This window comes from Thunnus albacares, chromosome 2 (assembly GCF_914725855.1).
Source record: "Thunnus albacares chromosome 2, fThuAlb1.1, whole genome shotgun sequence".
NCBI classification, from domain to species: Eukaryota; Metazoa; Chordata; class Actinopteri; order Scombriformes; family Scombridae; genus Thunnus; species Thunnus albacares.
In genome coordinates, this window is record NC_058107.1 from 23680051 (window position 1) to 23702151 (window position 22101).

Below are 22101 nucleotides of genomic sequence, written 5' to 3' on the forward strand. Positions count from 1 at the left end.
GTTGCCCCCCACCACACGGGCAACCCTTACTCATTTGCTTTAACAGCCAGTGGGAGTGTTAAAGTCATTATAGATCTCCCCAGTCAAAGTCAACGATCTTAAAGCAAGGTGATAACTCATTACACACACACACACACACACACACACACACTGTTAATGCATCTCACAGCACACCAGCTGTTTCATACACACACTCACAGACACAAGGAGAGCCATGCATGCACCATACCCATACACACATACTGTATACTTAGTGACACACCATTACATTACAAAAAGAAGTATGCATATAGTCATACTGTACCTGCACACACAGGCCAGCTGTTTTACGCACAAAAGGCCATAGAAGCCATATAGAAACACAAATTACACTTGTTCTGTAATTACATTTCACCTATCACACACACTTTACTCCCCTCATGCATGCCACTGACATTGACATTGAAACCTAACATATACGGTCCATTGTAATCGACAATGGTGCCTTTAATAAGATGTTAATATGCATTTGACATTAATATAGAAACTCTTGTATTATATAAAGGAGGACATGGCACTAATACCCATATTGTACATCCTCAGACAGCAATGATGTATAGTAGAAGTTATTCTTAGTGCTTAAAGTGATTTATTTCCTGATACCTCAGGCAGCGGTGTGCTGACTGATGACGCCTTGAGCAAAAAACACTAACAGTCCTTGAAGGAAGGGAAAAAAAGCAAAGAAACACATCTAACTATACACTCCTTCAGTTCAGTATTATCCATATTTAGACTGAAAATAAAACAAAAAAGTGTAGAGTAACTGCACAGGGATATGAGACTACTGTGGGGAAAATAAATTAGTTGTCAGATTTCTTCTCCTGCACTTTATCATGAACTCCATCAAATGTCACGGCCTTCATGAGAAGGCTGTGACACACACACACACACACACACACACGCACTTTAATTAGCTACTCCTAGCTCTCGTCATGTCAGTTTGTCATTATTTCTGAACAGATCGCGCATAACAAAATCATTGTGTGTGTGTTTGTATAGATGTTTACTGTGTGTGCATGAATTCTCATTCCTACTGTATCTGTGTGGGTGTGTGTTTGCACATGTGTGCACATGCAAATGTGTGTGCCTGTGTGTTTTTTGAGGGAAGTTCTTGTGGTGAGAGAGCAACAGCCAAATTAGAGATCTAGACAGATGGTGTACTGCAGGAAACCTTTGACTCAACCCATGTTTTTGTCAGGCAGCTCACGGTGGCCTTTCATCCCGCCTGTCTACCATGGGATAGAGATAAATGAAGAACAGTGGTAGCCGCTTTTGTGTGTTTAAAAATGAGCCATGTTCACTTTTTCTCACAAAGCTTAAGTATTCCTTACCTATAGCTGACATGGCTTAACAAAGATATCTTACAGGCTTGTCAGTAACTGATTTTACAAATGTGAAGTCATTCTTAATGCAGTTACATAATACAACGTTAGAGCTAGAACTACCCAAGCAAGCTCATACTCCACTCATGAATTTTAGGTCCCTGGCGCAAAGCGGCGCCACGCAAGACGCAAGTGTCTTTGTTAGTTTATGACCGACGCAGGCGTCATTTTCCCATCCAGTGCCCACGTTGTTTAAATAGCAAATGCACTTGCGCCCATCAGAGCGCCCGTGGGCAGTTGGTTGGTCGTGAAATGAGGTGTGGCCAGGCGCATTTTTGGTGCATTGCTATCTTGAGGCAGCAGAGAGCGATTGCGCTATTGACCAACAAACACTTGGTCTGAAGTCAATGGCACAATGTTTCACGGTTAATTTAAGGGTGCATTATCAAGACAGTAATATGCGCCTACATAGGCGAGTGCACAACATAAACCCTTCTTCTTACACACACAGGACGTGCAGCAGCGCATAAACATGCAAAAGATTACAAATGAAAGAATTACAATGTGAAAGATTATTATTGTGTACATCATCATATTTTAAAAAATATATTCATAATGCTTAGTCATAATATTTATCAAAATTAATTAGTTGCAGTAATGACGGATAAAATTGTGTAATTATTTGACCAAATTGTGGCAATACACGTAGGTATTTAAACAGATGGACAACAACGGATCAGACACAGATTGACTTTCCTGCTGCATCAATACATGATGACATGAGGAACACATGAGGACATAAATGAGGTGAAAACAATGATTAAACTAACGAAGGAAATAAATCTGCACAGCTTCTAGCTGCTGCCAGCAGCAGGATCAGCACCTTGGAGAGCTGATCAAGTCCTGATAACTGTGTTAATGATTTTTTACATGATTAAAATTAATGATTTAATTTTTGAACAATATTTAACAAATATTCTGTAACAGTTTTGAGAGTACAGTGATCAGGTTTCCATACTTTCGGCAATTAAAACCCCGCTGATTTGACCTGTTACTCCACGACTGAGCAAAACGATTTTAAAGAAACCAAAGCTGTAATTTAAAAATATTTGCAACAAATTAATGAACAGGATCTTAAACTGGTAGTCTGGAGCTGACCACGGGAGGGTTCAGGAGCAGCAGGGGCCAGTGTGCTCGTTATGGATCGTGCGCTTTCACTTTGTGCACGAGCAGATCCGTTGCCCCCGCAGAGAAGTGTCCCTTCTTACTACTTGGCAAATGTGCCATCATAAAAGCAATCCGCCAAGGTGCAAGCAGGCTTTTAAAGGGAATGGGAGATGACACTCTGATTGGTTTACTGCATGTTACACCCTAAACACACCCATGATTAATTAAGAGACTAAGGACAACCCATTTGAACCATGCGCCTGATGCATCAACCATTTTTTCAGCCGTTAAAATAGCAAAAGTGGATTTGGACACACCCTAAGTGCACTTGCACCATGCACTTCAGACCATGCACTTTAGATCGTTAAAATAGGGCCCAAAATGTTTGGATTGCTGTCACATTTACAAGGATATAGCATGCTTGTGGTATAGCATGTTAACATCTGTCTCTTCACTTTTAGTTTGCACCATCTGTATTTTGATGTTATAAAACACATTACCAGCATGCTCATCATAACTTTCCTCTTTCCTGCAAGTATTTTACTGTTACAGGGTCGAATCAGAGTGTAGTGATTGTTATTTCCACATACAGTTCAAAAACAAATTCAGAGTACTTTCAGAAGTGCCACATTTTCCTAGATTTCTCTCTTTCTATGCAATGGTTGCTTTTTTCTATCTGACTTTATGGGCAGGATAAAGGCAACTTAACCTCAATCCTACAGTGACCAAAAGCCACATTACTCTACATATTTAAATGTAGCCATTTTATGTGTGTGAGTGTGTTCTTGTAAGTGCATGTCAGTGCTATAGGATTCAAGGGCCTATCAGGGAAGCAGTCTTTGCATAACTCTGATAGGCCAATTAGTGCAGAATGATAGATGATGAGCTCTACGGGCAGACGGGGTCGTAATAGAGGGGAGAGAGAAAGCACTCGGTCCTGAATCTCAAATCTGTTCTACTCTGTCCTCCCTCAAAGTTACATACAACATAGTCACATCCTAATATTTCCTATGATGAAAGTCTCTCTTTGAGATGTTTTTTGTTGTTGTTCTTGTTGTTGTTCTTGTTGTTGTTGTTTTGATCTGCTGGATCTTTGATCAGGTATTCTTTGTTGTTTTGTTTGGCATCCATGTGATTGTCTAGAATAAAAAAAAAAAGGCTGGCATTTTGTGCATATTTGCATTAATCTTTGAAAATCAAATTGAACATTAATCTTTACCTTACTGATGCAGCCAGTAACCAACACAGCAAAATTATATGTAAAATTATGCAGGGTTTCCTGTAGAATATTTGACAATTATATTCACATTCCACTGATATTTCTCTGCAAGGAGAGAAATGTTAATTACCTCTTCCACTGCTTATTTGTTTTCCCTCAAAGGTCAACAGTAAACACCTTTTGTAATGTTTTGTCAAAAAGGCATTCACATCTGTCTATAGTAATTGTGTGCACAGATGTTAACAGAGATGAAACAAGACAATGCCGCTCCTTGTTGCCACTCCTTAAGTGCCACACAAAAACCTGTGTGACATGACATTTGTGACACATAGAACAGTCAACTCATGAGCACAGATAACAGACAGCAACGCCAAACATAAAGCATGCCTCTCTTTTTGACAGACATGAAAAGACATCAACTCAGACAAGAAATCTTTAGAAGTTGGCTGAATTCCAAACGAGAAATGATGAAATATTTTGACAAAATATCGCCTGCTTTCTTTGATAGGTGGGATCGCTCTTATTCCATCTCATTAGCCTGTGTGTAATCTGTCTTTCTCTGAAGCTGTCTGTCAGGGTGCGCGCTTGTGTGTATGTGTGTGGCATATGTTGTCAAAGTAGCAAATTAAAAAGGTCAGTACTGTATGGAAGGCACAACATCAGCTACACACAAACTAGTAAGGATGCTGTTTAAATTTTGATTAAACACAGGTGAAGTTCAAAAATCTAATCTTAGCCATGTCAGCTTGTATATATCAACGGTGTGCCCTGCATGCAACAGTGAAGTGTTTTTGTGCTATTGCTCCTCCAGCAGTCAGCAAACTAGCACTCAGAAGGAGTGGAGTGCAATGTCAGAAGCGCAAGTCCTGCCTTATTGAATATCGCAGTCCAAAAGTAACTTAGTAACATGTTTGAGAGCAGCAGAGCCCACTGCACTACTAAAAACGAACACATGCAGGATTGATGTGTGGTAAGGGATTTCTACACTGACAACCTCTTCTCCGTGCCAATAGAGTTATAACCAGGGCATACAACAAGGCCAGTGCTGCTGCTATACTGTAAAACTACTGCTGAAAACATCGACTATATGTTATGCCCTTTGTAATCAGTGCAGATCAGTTCGATTTAATTTGTTTTGAGTCAATATCTATACAAAGTCATATCTAATCTTGGCGCTAATCTGCGTTGATATGAGCCAAACAATCCCACAATAAAGTCAGCAGTTGGTTGCACATGATCTGTTATTAGAATGACTGTTGGTGGATTTTCCTCTTCTAATGAGTTTTTTTTATTCTTTTACTGTCTATTTAGGCATTCTCTTCTCTTCTCTTCTCTTCTCTTCTCTTCTCTTCTCTTCTCTTCTCTTCTCTTCTCTTCTCTTCTCTTCTCTTCTCTTCTCTTCTCTTCCTCTCTTCTGTCCCGTCAATAACAACCACAACTTGCATTTAGCTGTGTAGTTCCCCTGTTCCTCAGTCCCACCAGCTCAGTAGAGCCCAGGAAGTGATAAGAGAATGCCCCTAAATGAGAGTGACGTGGCTATAAAGCAACGTGCTGAGCCTGTTTAGCTGATTTACATTGAAATGAGCAATGTTTTCTGGCTATTGTGAATAAAATTAATTATGTAAACTGTCTGCAGGGCTCATTTGCATTTCTTGATTGATGCCAGTCCATTTTTTGTATTCCGTATGAGGAAAAATGAAGATGAGAGATGGGCACTGTCACTGATGTCAGCATGCTGTCATTGAAATTGCAGGATGCATTTGCCCCCAGGAAATTCTGCAGATAATTGCAAACATCTGTCTCTATGTACACATGTATGAATCCTGTTTAAGTTTGCTTGGACATGCGAGCAGTTTGTGACTGTGTGCATCTACCCTGTTGGTGTCAATCAGTGTGGTGGCTTAGTTTATGAGTATGTATATGGGATTATTTGCATCTATTTGTTTTCCATGTTTGTATCTATGTGTCTGTGAGGGAAGTATATGCATGAACACACACACACACACTGCCAGTTTGTCTTTTTACTTTGTCTTTCCTTCTCCCTGTGCTTCTCTCGCCTCCATACCAGATCGCCTCTGTTAAATATCCAGCTGAACGCTAACAGAACCTCTGAATGCCTGTCTGTGTGTGTCTGCAGCTCCCCTCCAAACCAAAACGAACGACCCAGTTAAATAATAAGCTGAAGGCTAACAGAGGGACCCCATCAACCTCTGAGCTGTATCCTCTCTGAAGCCATCAATCGTGGGACTAAAGCTAGGCTGCATAATGACATTGTGGCAGTGTACTCGCGCTGTGCTGCAAAACATATTAATGTTAGCCATAATGAGTTTGACAGCCCAATATGGTTGTCAGGGATCAGGGAGGGATTTAACTGGCCAACACTGCCCTCAAATGGAAGAGAAGTGCTATGGCAACTGCAGAAAAAGCTGCAGTGTTGTATGAATATTTTTCATTCTTCATGATTGCTTTGTATGAATGGCTTTGACTTTGTAATAATTAAAATGGTCCTCAGACAAAATCAATTATCATTCCTTAAAGATATATTTAATCCTGACAATGGTTGTTCTGGACAGTGGTATCTGTCATCCTGTTGGTTGCTTTTAACTTATTGTTCACTCATGCATCTACACATTAATTCACAGTGCTTATTACAAGATCTGTTGGCCCCTTCCCTTTGCCAGAATCCTGGAATAACCCCATTTTTGTGTAAAATGTATGCACATACACTGCTACATGCTTACATACTTGTTTTTTTGTCTGTTTACATCATAGAATCTTGGAGCTTCAGCAGAATGGTGACATGGATATACTAAAACTCAAGTGGTGGCCAAAGGACAGCCCCTGTGACCTTTTCAGCTCAGTCCAGGCACGACAGCGTGGCAATGCCCTGGATATCCACAGCTTCGCCGGTGTTTTCTGCGTCCTGGCAGCTGGTGTGGTGCTCTCCTGCCTCATCGCCATGGTGGAAAGCTGGTGGTCACGGAGAAAGGGATCCAGAGTCCCCTCCAAGGAGGTAGGGGGATGGATGGATGGCCGAAAAAAGGAGAGATGATACAGAGAGAGATGTAGGGCCTAGAATAGATCTCAGCTCTTCTCCAATTGTGTGAGACAGGAGAGAAGTAGTTTAAGAATGGGCAGAGAAAATAGGAAGGGAGAGATCAAGGTAAGAAAAAAGTGAGAAGTGAGAGTAATGGACAGTTAATGATGGGGTGAATGATGTAAGAGTCAAGGAGAGAATAATGTAGAGTTACTGGCTACAAAGTCTTGGCTTTGTGGTTAGAGGCACTAAGTTGAAAAAAAAAATCCCCAAAGTCAAGGTGCAAGAGAGTATTTGTGACACTGACAGCATCTGGAACTTTTTGAAAACCTCCTGTGCTCACAATGTCACTTCCCATGAACTAAATTTGCACACAAGCTACATCAGCAGTACTACCCTGGAACTGTATTTGTAAGTAGGATTTTCTGTCAAAAAGAATCTTGGAGGTGCTATATTAGATCTCCAGTGATGTAAGTGGCATTGATCTTTTGTGTAGTCTTGTGTACATAAAGTTCTGGGTATGCAGGAAGGCAAAGAAAGGTCAAACAGGACTTGGATGTTTTCAGGATCCCCGAGAACACTGTGCTCATTTTCTCTTCTCACCCACAATCATGAGCTTAATAGGACTGTTATAAAGCATGCTGTCATGTTATTAATTCTAATAGTTTTCATAATTAACGTTACCATCAAATTATCAAAATGATTAACCAAAGAAATATTCTATGCCAGAAGCAAATTGAGTCTGAGAGTAAACTGAATTAAGCAGCAAATTTAACTTAACTTAATTGAAGAGGGTGTTTACTTTTTGTTCATGTGTTATTCCTTCTCAGCCCTCATTACTTGATCTAAAGTACTGCCAATTCATACTGATGCCAAATACAACATAGAACATTAGACATGATATAATATTACACGGGCTGGGTAAGTATTCAGGGTACACATACTCCTCACATTGTACACACACAAGGAGAGCTGACATACTGTGAATGAGTTGATGTCTTCATAGTAATATATTCAGTCCCCTAAGACCATGTTCACACAGTACGCACAAAATCCTTTTATGTCTTTATACTCTCACAATGCACAATCACATTACAGATCCTCAATAAACACAGTGGTGTCCGAAATCTCACCTCTTTTTTAAACGTTTTATCAGTACTATTTTGATGATGTTAATTCATTTCAAATGAGGCAAATGCGTCAGTGTCAACAGGGTAATCAACCACGTATTTTTCTGAAATGTTAATGTTTTGAGGAAAAGAGGACATGGCAATGTTAAAAAAACGAAATACAAAAACAGCCTGAGGGCCTGTTGGAATGCTGCAGTGTGCCTTGACCAAGGCAGAGTCAAAAACACTGACTCACAATATTAAACATGGATATTTATACCAGCGTTCTTCCCAAAACTGTAGCAACACTCCACCTTGTAAATTAGCAGCAGCACCCTGTGAAATATCCAATCAGCCTATGTGCAGTTGATAATCTCAGCAGGGATATCATTCGAGACAATCAAGGTGACTCTGGCAACATCTCCCCCTGGTAGAAACCCTGCAGTCTGTTGTGATGTGGTAGCTACGTCTGCTCCATCATAGACAGGAAAGGTAACATCTTCAAAGAAAAGCCCAAATGGCGGTGTGTTTAGTTGGTTTTCCATTATTGAATTATAATAACACAAGCTGAGGCCCTTTTTTTTTTACCAGAATATAATCACTAGCCATTGTTGCAACCCATCTATTTCAGTAGCAGTCTTATCAACTGGGATTTGACAGATTTGAACCAGCTCCCAATTCAGCTTCCATACCCAACCCATCTTGTCACGTCCCATGCTATGTTTGCCAAAACACAGAGAGAGGAAGTGTTAAAGTAAATAACCTTAATCAAAACTGTGAAATTGCAGCAAAGTGTGGCAAATTTGGTATGCAAAACATGCTACTGATGAACTGAAAGAAATGTAATTATGTGTGAAATAATATCTTCACTTTTGGTTTAGAGTTCATTATTTATGTGTTGGTAATAAATTAGACTGAGGCATGAAGCAGCACAGATTAATTTTAGCAGAAAATGTTTTCGCCATCAGGTAAATTACTTGAGCTTCAAACAATTGCTTTTTCCCATGTGTGGAAGCAGTTTTATAAAGACAGGTTAAGGTTAACTTGTGGATAATGGCTTTAGAGAATTAATGTAAAAATGTTTCCTAACCTATGATTCACCTTCCAGTCCTTGGAGATATGGACTGGACTTACTGTCAATCAGACAAGAAGAAATGTTCTTAAAGGTCTGACATAATATCACAGATATTGAAGCCCGGTTACCAAAATGGGCTTTAAAGGGGGGGGAAATGATGACCATAGCACTAATTAGGACTGTCTAAGTGAACTTCTCTGCATGACTCCATATTACCAGAAACAAGTAAGAGCAGCCTGTCCCATCTGCTTAATCTTTGGCGTCATGCTAATTTAAAGTTCCACCAAGAATAAATTAGAAAAGATGACAAAAAGATGGGAATGGAAATTTTGACTATACCCAAGATGATTTAGTGTCAGATCGGGTTACTTTTCATGATAAAAGGCCGATAACACCAATCATCTGGAGACTAATTTAGAGGAAAGTTTTAACATGAAAACTCTATGAACCACTGGTTCTAAATGATTAAGTGAGCAGCCCCTGGTCGATCACAAATTACTTGATTACTATATCATTACAATTTCTAGCTTTTGGAGAAGGTTTGCTTATACTCTAATAAGTATTCGTCTAACTGTTTTCACAGAGAGTAATGATGGGATGTAAGTGGTGACGTGCTTTGACATGAAAGACAAAAATATACCACAAACTAGACTTTAATCGGCATTTTATTGCAGGCAAATTGGTGGTTTGTGGCTTGAATGACGTCCTTCATCAGCTGCAATCACTGTAGTATGTGCAGGCTTGTTTGACAAACTACAGTTTTCAGTCCAATACATCACCTGCAATTGTTTGCAATGGGTCACCAGTGTCAAATAATTAGTTGTAATTATCAGATGTCCTTTGGGCTGTTCATTGATTGTTCAGTTTTACTTGCACACCATGTGGATTCCTCTTTCCTCTTTAGAAAATTAATCAGTTTAAGGCTAGACTTTTCTTTTCTGACGTTATGAGACCATTTGTGCACTTCTGTGAATACGCGAGTTGGAGCAATAAAGACACACGCAGACTCCTCCTATCTCAGTCCATGTCTTGCCATATGGCATGAAGTACCGCTAAACTGACTACAAGCTTGAGTGAGAATAGAGCAACATGTTCACCCGCTTCTATATTGCTGCCATAATTTCCCTAGCCATCATCTTATTGCTTTCGTAAATCAAGTTAAATAAATTAAATATTCACCCCACATGCTCCCACCCATCACATAGAGATCATATGTGACTGAAACAAAGATTGTATCTCTTCCAGTTGATTCAGTGCCTAATCATTTTGCATTAAAAGAAAACCACGTCAGTAGGTGAAACCACATTGCTGCTCCCACCTCTACCAGAGGTAGCTCTGTGAAACATTTTGGACCACAATCGATTGTTTGTTATAATTTCAGAATATGGGGTCTTAGATACTGTGTATTATGTTTCAACAAATGCAAGATTGGCACCCAACTGACTACAAATGTTCTCTTGTTTTTGATCAGACAACAGAAATTTTTTTCTTCACTACACACTCCGACACACACACCATATACCCCCCTACCTTCAGCCCCCTGCTCAGTTACCAGCTTTAATCTGTCATTCAGACCAATAGTCATGTCCACCACTGAGCAGCCACAAAGAGACCAAACTTTTAGTTGAACCCAAACTCATGTTAAGCACAGTGTGGTTCAGCTGCAACACACACAAACACGCACACACCCCCTGCCATCTTTATTAGCCCCTAAGAGCAGCCAGTGGAATCAGTCCCCAGCTGAGCACAGGAGAGGAGTGACAACAGCGAACAGGAGGGACAGCAGGGAATTAAATAGTGATAGTCTTTGATTCTCCTTGTGAATCTTATTCAAGGTTTTGCATGTTACGGCAGTCACTCACATAGGAAAATCACTGTTACTGATTTAGAAGTCAGATGTGGATGATAGTGTGCACATATACCTTATGGTAGTCCAAGTAGTGATGTATAGAAATTCAAGCTTAAACCTGCAGTGCAGAATTTTTGTCTCCCCCCTCTGGCAGCGAGAGCAGGAACACTGTCAACATGTGCCTTTATAACATATGCCAGCAGGTCCCACCCAGTCAGCTCCTCACAGCTCTTAAAACGGAACAAATTTCCAAATATATTTGAATAAACTGACCACAGATTTGGAATCTGAATGGTTACTTTTTCGCTAGAAAAAAATTAAAACTTAATAAAGTGACATATTAACAGTAGTACAACGAAAATTACAACGGCTTTTAGCCATGCATACTCAATTTGCCTTGCAGTCCAATGAAGATACCTGAGAGCCGAGCACCCGTCAGGATGGGTTGGGATGCTGAACATTATGTAATTTCCCCAGCAAATCTAAGGGGAAACCAATCATTGCTGGTTGACATAAAACGCATCACTGCCAGTACGCCAGTATGAGAATGTAATACCAGACACCAGATTTAAAAACTCTGTGTACTGTGAAAAACAGAGAAATTTATCTGGCAGTGATAGGCTTAATCAGCACTGTGTGAACTTGTTTGGCAAGGGCTTGAATGTAACAGATGTTCATTTATATGTAAAAGTCCCACACTCCAGCTTTAATGTAGTGCTTATAAAAAAGATGATAAAGAGATGAGGACTGTTTCAAGTTGTTCTGTTTTTATGCTAAGAGGAGCGGTTAAGATTCTACTTGAATACTCAAAATAAAACAAAACATCTCAGCCACAAATTTAAGATGTAATAATCTTGAATAATATTGAAGTGAATTATTAGAATAGCCCCTTTAGTGCTACCATGGTGAAGATGAAGTTTGCTCAGTCAGCCATGATTGTTTTTGATAGTTGACCCCTGACGTTTATCCTTCACCCTGCTGGAACATTGACCTATTGACTGCCACTGGATTAGCTCAATGTTTGTTCAAGTAACCACTGATCCTGAGACTGACCACCACTTACAGTGTCTTGTCCACTGTCACTTGAAAATGAGACTTAGTACTTCAGCCAGGGGTTTTCAGTTGGCTGAGATATTATTTGCTGTTTCTCCCTCAAATAATCATACTCAGAAATCACCATCTGTGCAGAATGTTTTCAAACAGACAACCAGCTACAAGGATGGTTACTGAGAACAGAACAGGAGAGAGTCATGCTGGGACCACTGCAGCATGTCCTGACTCAGTGGAGGAAAGAAGACAAATTTAAATCAACTTCAAAGCAACTAATTAGATAAATTGCATATGTTGCATTTTATCGACCTGGGAAAACTGCATGCAATTTGGCCTTAGTCATGGCCAATGGAGTAAGTCTAGTGTGTTTAATATCATCCAACTTCCTAAAGTTAAATTAATAAAGTGAAGCAAACCATAAAGCAAGTAATTAACTCCACTAGACGCCTTGCTCTCTGTCAGTTTAAATGAAGAACTCGTTTGCCTCGGTCTTGCTGTCAGAGTGAATGTTAGCACCACTTGAGACCATCACACTGGGCCAAGAGCATCTGGCTTCCTTTGCATTTTTGCAAGCTTCACATTAAATTGGAAAGCCTGGTGACCCAGTCTTTATGTGTGGGTTTAAAAAACTTGGCTTAGTGAGATACATTGGCACCAAGAGTACGAACTGGGAGTGCAGACTTGGCATGAGGATTTTGCCTCCTCCAACACAGTGAGTTACTGTGCCCACTAAGACATATATAGACTAAGTCATATATATATGCAAGATTACAGCTAATATCAGCACCATAGTAATAATAATAATAATTATAATAATAAACTTTATTTATAGAGCACCTTAGACATAAAATTCAGCTCAAAATGCGTTACACCACCATAATACCACCATATAACATCATATAATCTCATTGTTAAACATTGTGTATTAGAAACTGCGCTTACAGTGCTAATAATTTCTAATCATTTCTAATTAGAAAGTCAAAAGATTCCTCCCTGAAAATGTCAAACAGCTACCTCAAAATGGCTGCTACTACAGTAGCTCACACAGCAAAGCTTGCACACACACACACACACACACACATGCATGCATACACATCATCACCACCTAACATTTTAACTCCCAGTCATGTCAGGCTTGTGTTAATAAAATGAATGCTCACACTTTGTGTCAGATATGTCATATCATGATACCCATTAATGCGAGATGTACATGTGTTCAGTTTCTTTCAAACATGCTTCATAAGCCTTGATGGTTTTCAGTTCATGTTTGCTCCCTCTCTCACCAGCAGCTATCAAGAATCAAGTTATCTTACTCTCAATGACACATACACAATTTAAGATGAATGTGAATCACTTAAATTCAGTAAATACTAGCATCAATCATAACTCAACCATCTAAGTGTATGGCCAGCATCACCCCTACCTGCCACACACATGCTTCCTGCATACATGAAACCTACAATCCACTTATCAAACTTACAACTAAGCTGTTTGTGTCTCTGTGATTCTTATACATTCTAAAACATGCATAATCACATACTGTACATGTCTGTACATGCCTTTACATTCATACTGTATGCTGTAATGCTGTGTTAACTGCTTTTAAATGTGGGCTATCTGTCCGTGTTTGTGTGCTATGGTTCTGTGTTTTGTGTTGTTGAATGGCTGACATTGTTATCTACAATATGAGCCTGCTTCTTGGTGTAAACAGTTTTTCTACCGAGCTTATACACTCATGAACACAAACGCACACACTTCTGCAGAGTTGACTAATGTGGGTCACCAGTAATGAGAAATGTATCATGACTGAGCACATTTAACAAGGAAATGCACACAAAACAATGCGGGATTGTGTAACTCTGTATTAACAATCTCCTTGCAAGTCTTCCTTGCCATTTTGGGATCTTTGATACTATAGAACACAGTCAAATGAATTATGACTACAGTACACTACAGTGTGTTGTTATGTCCTGAATATATTTTCATTTGGTAACACCTGATGATGCATTTCACTTACATTTTTGAAGTTAGTCATTCTCAGTTTTCCACCTCCTTTACTGTGCTCAGAAGCATCTGAACTCATGGGTTGGTGCTTGAGTGGGTAATGTCTGGGTATGTTCGTAATGACAGTTCTGTATGTCTCAAGGTGCCCCTGAAAGTGGTTTGGACACCAGTGTAAATTTTGGCATCTTTATTCTCAGACAAACTATTTCCAGTTGAGTGTCTGAGGCTCATTTCATTCATAACAGGACGGCTATATTGCTTTATATTTTTGGCCTTTAAATGTTCTCCCAGAGGTTTGTATGAAAGAGTTCTGTCACTGGAATCAACCTCATCTCCAAAAGTTCAAAACTGAGATTAACTTTTATGCTGCCTATTGATAAAAAGTTAATAGAAATATCTTTGTCAGAACTCTTCCATAGTGATAACATCTGTGGTTTTGACCATGTCTGATATATTCATATAATCCATGTAGATTTAGCATGAGAAGAACAGGCACTTCCTTGTGTATCAGCTTCTTTGGTACACCTAAAACATTTGAGCTCTCATTTTTAAAATTTGTTGTTTGAATGGGAATTGCCAATCTCCTCGTCCTAACTCTATGGAATGATCTGTGTCACTGTGGCTCAAAGCTCTCATATTGCCTTTTTGTTTTGTTTTTGTAGATAAGTACTCTGTGTTGAGGGGTGTAGCGGGCGAGGGGGAGAGAGAGAGGGAGAGAGCAATACAAAATGCCATTTAAACATCTCCCCTTTCCAGGTATATAACGACTGTGTGAATGTCTCTCTGAGGACACAACACAGAACGACCTGCTTAATTGTGTGTGCTGACTGACTGCCGTGTCTTTCTTCTCGCTCACCCCCCACCCGTCTGTCTCTCCAATTGACTTCTCTCTCTCCTCCACCTTACCATCCTTCCATCTGCCTGAACACGTCTGTCACTCATCCCTTCTCTGTCTTTGCCCGTCTGCTGTTTGTCTGCCTGTGTGTCTATTTGGCTTTTTTTGGGGCTTGTTTTACTCTTCCCACTCAACTTGCATGCATACAAACACACAAACACATTTATATGAAACTCTGTTTACTCCACGACTCTCGTCCATCGCCCTCTCTTTCTCTGTCACTCTCCTCCTGTCTCTTGCTCACACACACACACCCACACGCATGTCACACGCTCACACCAGAAGCAGGCAGATGGCCCATCTGCCAGGCAAGCTGCCGATCCGTGCCCTCACAGCCCCAACGAACATCCTCTTGCCCTGGGCGGTCAGACCCAGAACCAGACCCCCAACACCGCCAACACCACTGCCCCCACAGCCACCCATTACCAGCCCCCAGCATGCTGCGACATTCCCTGCGCCCTGATCGTGCAGCACTCCTACGAACCCACCAACCCCTCTGAGCTCACCCCCAAAATGAGAATGAGCACCTTCACTACCTCACCTCCCACCCCAAGGTTATACATACAATAGAAGATAAAAATAAATCATTGGTTAGTAATGCTTGAAGATAGATGCTATTTGAAATGTAATGATTTATGAGCGAAAACAACAGTGATGATAAATATCAAGGAGAGGGTCAAACTCTGGTGTTTTTACAGTACAACAGTACTGGAAACACATGTACCTCTTTTCAAAACACTTAAACATCTGGCATGTTGCCAGTTGAATATGTGTACGCACTGATGCCTTTCAGCCGTTAGAGGGTGCTGTCTCTCTGTACAGAGTCAAATGGAGCAACATCTTTGACCAGACAAAGATAAATGCTCTGTAGAGTTATATGTGCAGGTCAATGCCTGCATAAAAGAGTTTATTTTATGTAACATAGAGATTTTTACAGTACAAATGAAGCCAAAAATGAGGCGGACCTTTAGAGTTACTGATTAGATTTTTATATCAATTAAGGTTTTGATCATTTAGGAGGCTATTTTCTGTAATGTTACTGTGGGCATAATGATGAAAGAAGTATTAAATCAAATGCAGTCAGGTCCTTCCACTTTTCCTTGCCTCGATCCTTTTCCCTCACCCTTTGTAGTTACCCGTTACCTCTCCTTTCACAGACAGCAGACTGACCATTTGTGATTCACTCTTCTCTTTCACTTCCTTTCATTTCGTTTTATACCAACTCTTTACACCCCTTCGATATCCCCTTCTTTAAACGTTTAGTGTGTGTATAATAGTGTCACGACAAACTTTAGTGCCCCCCCGTCCTCCCCCTCCTCCTGCTGTCCCTTCCTTAGATGGCAACCAGGGGGCACCACTGTTGGTCCCCTCTGTCCGTGAGCTACATACGGTAGGGCCAGAGCCCCCTCCAGACCCCCCCAGACCCGAAGGACACGGTCAGTAAATTTATATTTACCCCCAATAATGTGATCCCCCCCCTTCCTCAAAAACCCATTTGTCTTTACCAAAACAGTATTTCCATATACACCAAAATGGGACACCTAAAATTATGTGACACCCCACACTTACCTACCACCTACTGTACCTCCAAGACACCTCAGAAAACCTTAACTTACCTGACATAAAGCCAGAGAAGCACACTGCCAACGTGAGTGTGTGTATGTGTGGACAATGCAAAATGGAAAACATTTCTCTCCAGCACCTTCTAGCACCTGAGCCCTCTCCTCTCTATATCCTCACCTCATTCATTGCAAACTGAGCTACCCTCCACCACTGTTCACCCTGCCCTATCCAGTAAAAGCATGAAACACCTCTCACAGTGTTACCATTCTTAAGACTTGTGGATAAGGTATTTATATGTGAATGTAGAATAATAAAGTATGCTTTGTAAGTTTCATTTAACTTATATTGTAAGTTAAGTTAAAGTTTAAGTTAATGTATGTGCTTTGTCTTTAGGTGGAATTGTAATTAGTGTAATAAACAATGTTTTATTGAAGTTATACCATCTATATTATATGATGCAATTGATAAATAAGCCATAATAGCTGTTGTGATGATTTGTTTGTGGCCTGGAAAAAATTCACTTGAAAATGAGATGTCAATCTCAATGTGAATTCTTTGGCATGATGACCAGGTGACAAGACAGAGGAATACGTTTTCAGATTAAGTTTTCTTTAAATTGTATTAGTGTAATAATATATATAAGTATATAGATATATATATATATATGTATGGTAACGCTTGCTTGAAAATAGATCTAGCACTGGAATCGCAAAGCACACAGCATGATGGCGGTGTGTTTTCTGTGTGTATTCCAGATTATTTGCACTCCCTTAGAGACCGTGTAGAAGTGTTTTGATGTTCCTCTCTTTCAATATCCTGACCACAACTCAGAGTGTGCTTCTCTATCCTTCCCTCCATCTTTCCCCTCCTCTTTTTTGCTCTCCTCCTCCCTGTCACACCCATGTGGCCACCAACTATTCATTAATTTTATTTTGTGTCACTCTCATTCTTATTCTTAACTATTGCAAATACCTCATCTTGAATCTCCTTTGCCAAATCTTCTGTTTGGTCACATGCATGCTGTCTTGCCCTCGTCCTTTTCTCACCTGCATTGTTTAACACACTCCTCCGTGCTCTCATTTTTATTCTTACTATCCATTTATACTGGTCGGATGGATGACATCCCTGTTGCTGAATACAAACACACCCCATCCTTGTCTTCCTTCTCTACTTCCTCCTTTTCAAAATATATACTTTCGGTACATACTCTGCTCTGTTTCCTTCACTGTTCTCTCCATTTCCATATTCCTCTATTTGCACTACCCTCACTCCTTTTCCTTTACCTCCTTTCTCTCCTCTTCTTCCTTCATCCAACTTTCCTTGTTTCGTTCCTTTCATCTTCCTCATTATCCCCCTCCTTCCATTTTCTCATCCCTTGCATCCTTCTTCATTTCCCCCTTCTCCTTCTCCTATCCTTAAATATTCTCCTTGAATCTTTCTCTTATCCCATCCTTTCTTTCATCCCAACTTGTTTGTTCTTCCCTTTTCTTAATCTCTATTCCTTTCGACCATTTACCATCACCACTTCCTGTTCTCCTCCCTACTCCTTCCCTGCCCCTCCCCACCTGCAGGACGATAAGGAGATCGACCTGGAGCACCTACACCGCCGGGTTAACAGCTTGTGCACCGAGGATGAAAGCCCCCACAAGCAGTTCTCCACCTCTTCCGTCGATTTAACACCCCTTGATATGGATGCGCTGCCTGCCGCACGCCAGGCACTCGAGCAGATCAGCGATTTCCGCAACACCCACATCACCACCACCACCTTCATCCCTGAGCAGATCCAGACCCTCAGCCGCAGCCTCTCTGCCAAAGCTGCTGCTGGATTTTCCGCTGGTTTCGGTAGCAGTGGCGGGGGCGGCCTCCAGGACCACCGGACTGGAGGGGTGGGCCCTTTCAGGCAGAGGGCCCCCAACGGTGGCTTCTTCCGCAGCCCCATTAAAACAATGTCCTCCATCCCCTACCAGCCCACAGGTCCAGGACCCAACTTTGGATATGGCAATGATCCAGACAGGGGCACTTCCATATGAGGGGTTGCTAAGGATATGGTTGGTTTAGGAGGAAGAGGAGGAGAAGGAAAAAGAAGAGGGGAAGCTGGTTAGAGTCGGTCATTGGGTGGTAAAACAAATACATTATGTCTAAGCTAAAAAGTCAGAAGATAGACATCTGTGTACATAGGAATCTTTACGTTTTGAGTTTCTGCTTGGGTGTTTCCAGGGGTATCCATTTTGTATGTGGAGAAGACGAAGGAGGTGGAGGTCTGTTGGTGCATTCCTTATCCTCCTGCAAACCATGCTGGTGAGGTGCAAAAAGGGAAGGGGGCTGTGGGGTGGGGTGGGGTGGGGTGGGGGCTTGAATCTTTGCTTTATTGTTGTTGTTCTTGTGATTGTTTGGGGGATTATTTTGGGGGATATGTGTGAAATGGGATCTTTTTTATTGTTTCTGTTTTATGATGTGAGGACGTCTTCATGTAATGGAGATGTACTGAGATGACCTGACTCCTATTACTGTCTAAACCCCACTTATGAGGGTTTATTTTACTCTGCTCCGACAACAGGAAACACTTGTATGTTCTCGTGAGCTCCGGGCTGCCTTTGGTGGATGACTAGTGGTGCTTTAGCCATGAAACAACTCCAAGGGGCTTAAACCAATAAGCAATTATGGGGCAGTTATTTTATGAAGGCATATAAAACGTATAGTTTTGTCTGTAGCCCTACATACAGCAGCCCCTTGTAGTTTTGAAAAGGCACCATCTCAGCGATTATAGGAAGATTCCTCTACTTCACCAGTTTTACTCTGCCTTTTCACTATGTCCGGAGTCCATACTCAGTTTTCTCTTCTCTGGTGTTATTTCACCAATACCTGGGGTTCTAAATGTGTAGTCATCTCCAAGATGGTGTCCACACGGTGGCCTGACTAGACCTAAGACTTTACAGCTGAACAAATGCTGACACCCTCCTGGTGCATCGGTCTGAAAACTATTGAAATGCCATGACAGTGCAACAATATGACACTGTAGAACCAACAGTCTGGTGCGTCAATCTTAAACTATTTCTGCCATTTTGGTGCATCAGCTTGAAACTGTTTTCACCATTCTGTGATGCACACTAAAGACTCTTTGTCAATCCCACTGCACTGCACCAGTGCCCACAGACCTGTAAGTGATTGTATGTAGATCTGACCTTTTCTTTTCTCACCTGTACTGTGCTATCTGCTTTTCAAGTCAAGGTGAGATCCTCTAATCAGACTCTCAGAGGGATAGTTATAAAGGGATGATACAAAAAACAACCTAAAGAAAAAAAAACATAAAAGACAAACTGAAAGACTTCAAAGCTTACGCTTATTATATGTCTTTTATTGAATTTTGTTTTTGAAAAAATATTTTAATGCGTGGAATGTGTTTTGGTCAGGAAGTACAAAAAATAACATTGTTCTGAGCTGTCTACTTGTTTTTTTTCTCTCAGCAAACTTTGAAAAACTGCTAAAATGAGTGCTGTAGTCTCTGTTTTTGCATCATTACATCATTCAAACTTTATTTTTGATTTTTCTTTGTTTTGCTTAATTTCAGTGCTCCCATGGCCCGGATGTTTAAAAGATAAAAGCTCATTCTGTAAGGTCACGTCATGTTCGAGTTCATTAATCGCGTCTTATCAGGTTCAAGTGGAGTTGATTTTGTGTTGAGGAGAAGCCATTGCAACAGCATCTTCAGAACAGGCCTTATATGTCAACTAGCTAGCTGTACCCTCATGATTTCCAGTCAAACCCAAAATATCCCAGTCTACTGGAAATGTTTAAGAGCAGCAAATCAATGGTTGTGCTTTAGAGTCATGGGAATGTCATGAAGAGTCAACGGCCATGAGAACCCAATGGCTGCCTTTTATGAGATGAGTCCGAAATATACTTCTATTTCATGTCTATAATGTTAAGGGTACTGTTTATATAACTTGTTTTTTTTAAAGTGCCAATTAATTAAAATGAGACCATTAAGGTGCATTTTGGGGGGTGGGGACGGGGAACGGTACATTAAGAGCATTTAAGGAATATTTTGTGGATTAGGGGTCGGGGTGGTAAAATGGAACCAAACCTTTTTCACTAACACTGTATTAATAATTGATAATGTTAGTTGTTTAGAACAAGTTTTCAGTTTGTTATCTTTAAGAACTAAAATCGCAAAATGTTGTGCGTAGAGAACTCAAGTCAAGCCAGAGTGTTTTGAAGCAAGCATTCTTAGGTGTTCTTTTCTTATATTAGGCTACAGTATGGCTATTGAATGACAAATAGGACACAGACATTTAAAAAGTTTTATTTAGTATAATGAAAGAGACATTATAAAAAAAATGTATATTTTACATGTTGATGCTATTTTTGTTTAACAAAAAGAAAAGAGTATATCATGATGAGCTTTAGCGTTGAGTTTAGCAGTCACATTACTGCATTTGGGTTTCCCTTGTCCCGCCCATGATCAACATAAACACATGAACACAAACTCTTTGCTTTTCTCATGTCATCCTGAGTTCATTTTATTATTTGCTGGCTAAATAACAAAAAGTGGCAAGTTAATTAAAAAGAAAGCATGCACAAACTTGCTGTTGCGCTATCTGTTAACATTTTTAATTTCATACATAGAACTACAGGATTTACTTGATAATTTTCAAAAATTTATGATGTACAGTATTTAATATAGGCCTATTTTGTTGTATGTGTTGCATATTATTCAAAACTGAACAAACTGGGGCCTCTGTTACAAGTGGCAAAGCTTTCTGTGTATAATTTGTCTAATAAACAGGTTTTCTACAGTGGGATGGTATTTGTTGTCTTTGCTAATCTAGAAGACTAGATTTGAAAGGTGCTCGAATTAACTTTGTAGAGGTATTTTATTTTAGCTTTCCTGAGCCCCGTTCAAATTTATTATAAAATTGCAGTCACCTGACCCCTTAAAATTAGAATTTCAGAAATATTATAACAGCAATCCGTCATCAAGAATGGTCATAATTGATGCAGCAGAGGCCGAGATGCCCTGACTTTTAGTCCCTACAATGGGTCAAGCTTCAAAACCACTGGATCCTACACTTCCCATAATGCAACATGATACCATTTCTTTGTGTGACCTTCGATACCTGGCCCACTCACGTCTTTTGTGATCCACTCCCCCAGGTTGTAACTCGGGCTCACCTGTTTTTGAAGTCTCCAAACCCAAACTGAGATAACCTTGATTACATTAATAAGGGTTCATTTAGAAAGCTTCCAGAGCCACAGAAGTCATTATACAACTGTTTTTTACAGGCTGAGTGGCCTTCCCCATGACATGTTAAATGATCTTGATGTGTAAAATCAGTGGAGTGCTTTCACAGATTATAAAAGAATACGTGGACATCTTCCTTTTATAGACAAAGTGTCCGATGTTCTTGTATCTTACGAATGAACTCAATACAACATTTTCTCAACCAGTTTACAAGAATACAAAATGTTTTGCCAAAGTTACAATAATTTTGGTTATTTCACATGTTTTTTTTTTCTTTGTGTTCCTCTTACTGGTTTGAAGTACTCCCATGTATCAGTCCAAGTTTAGCAGGATTTGAATCAAAATGTGTTGAAAGTTGTGAGGTTGTTTGCTTATGTTGCCAGGACACTGTCAGTCACATCTGATCAAACTACGCCCAGGTGAAGCAGAACAGGTGAGTTTTGAGTGTTAAACTCAGGTAAGCAGGTAAGTAGGAGTGGTCTTTCTTTCCAAACTGCCATTTTTATCATTACTTATTTAGTTCTGAATAT

At 40.2% G+C, this 22101-nt stretch overlaps 1 protein-coding gene across 3 annotated transcripts in view; it reads left to right on the plus strand.

Moving 5' to 3' along the window:
* grid2 (glutamate receptor, ionotropic, delta 2) overlaps positions 1-18636 on the plus strand; it is a 227426-nt gene extending 208790 nt beyond the window's left edge. Inside the window, exons 13-14 of one of the 3 annotated variants that reach the window (XM_044373896.1) lie at positions 6520-6760; positions 17901-18636. In XM_044373896.1, coding sequence (XP_044229831.1) covers positions 6520-6760; positions 17901-18359 — 700 coding nt within the window. In that variant the 3' untranslated portion in view covers positions 18360-18636. Of the gene's footprint in view, positions 1-6519; positions 6761-15048; positions 16698-17900 lie in introns of those variants that run through there. The other 2 variants (XM_044373897.1, XM_044373898.1) reach the window with 2 other exon arrangements.
* Positions 18637-22101: the final 3465 nt, after the last annotated feature.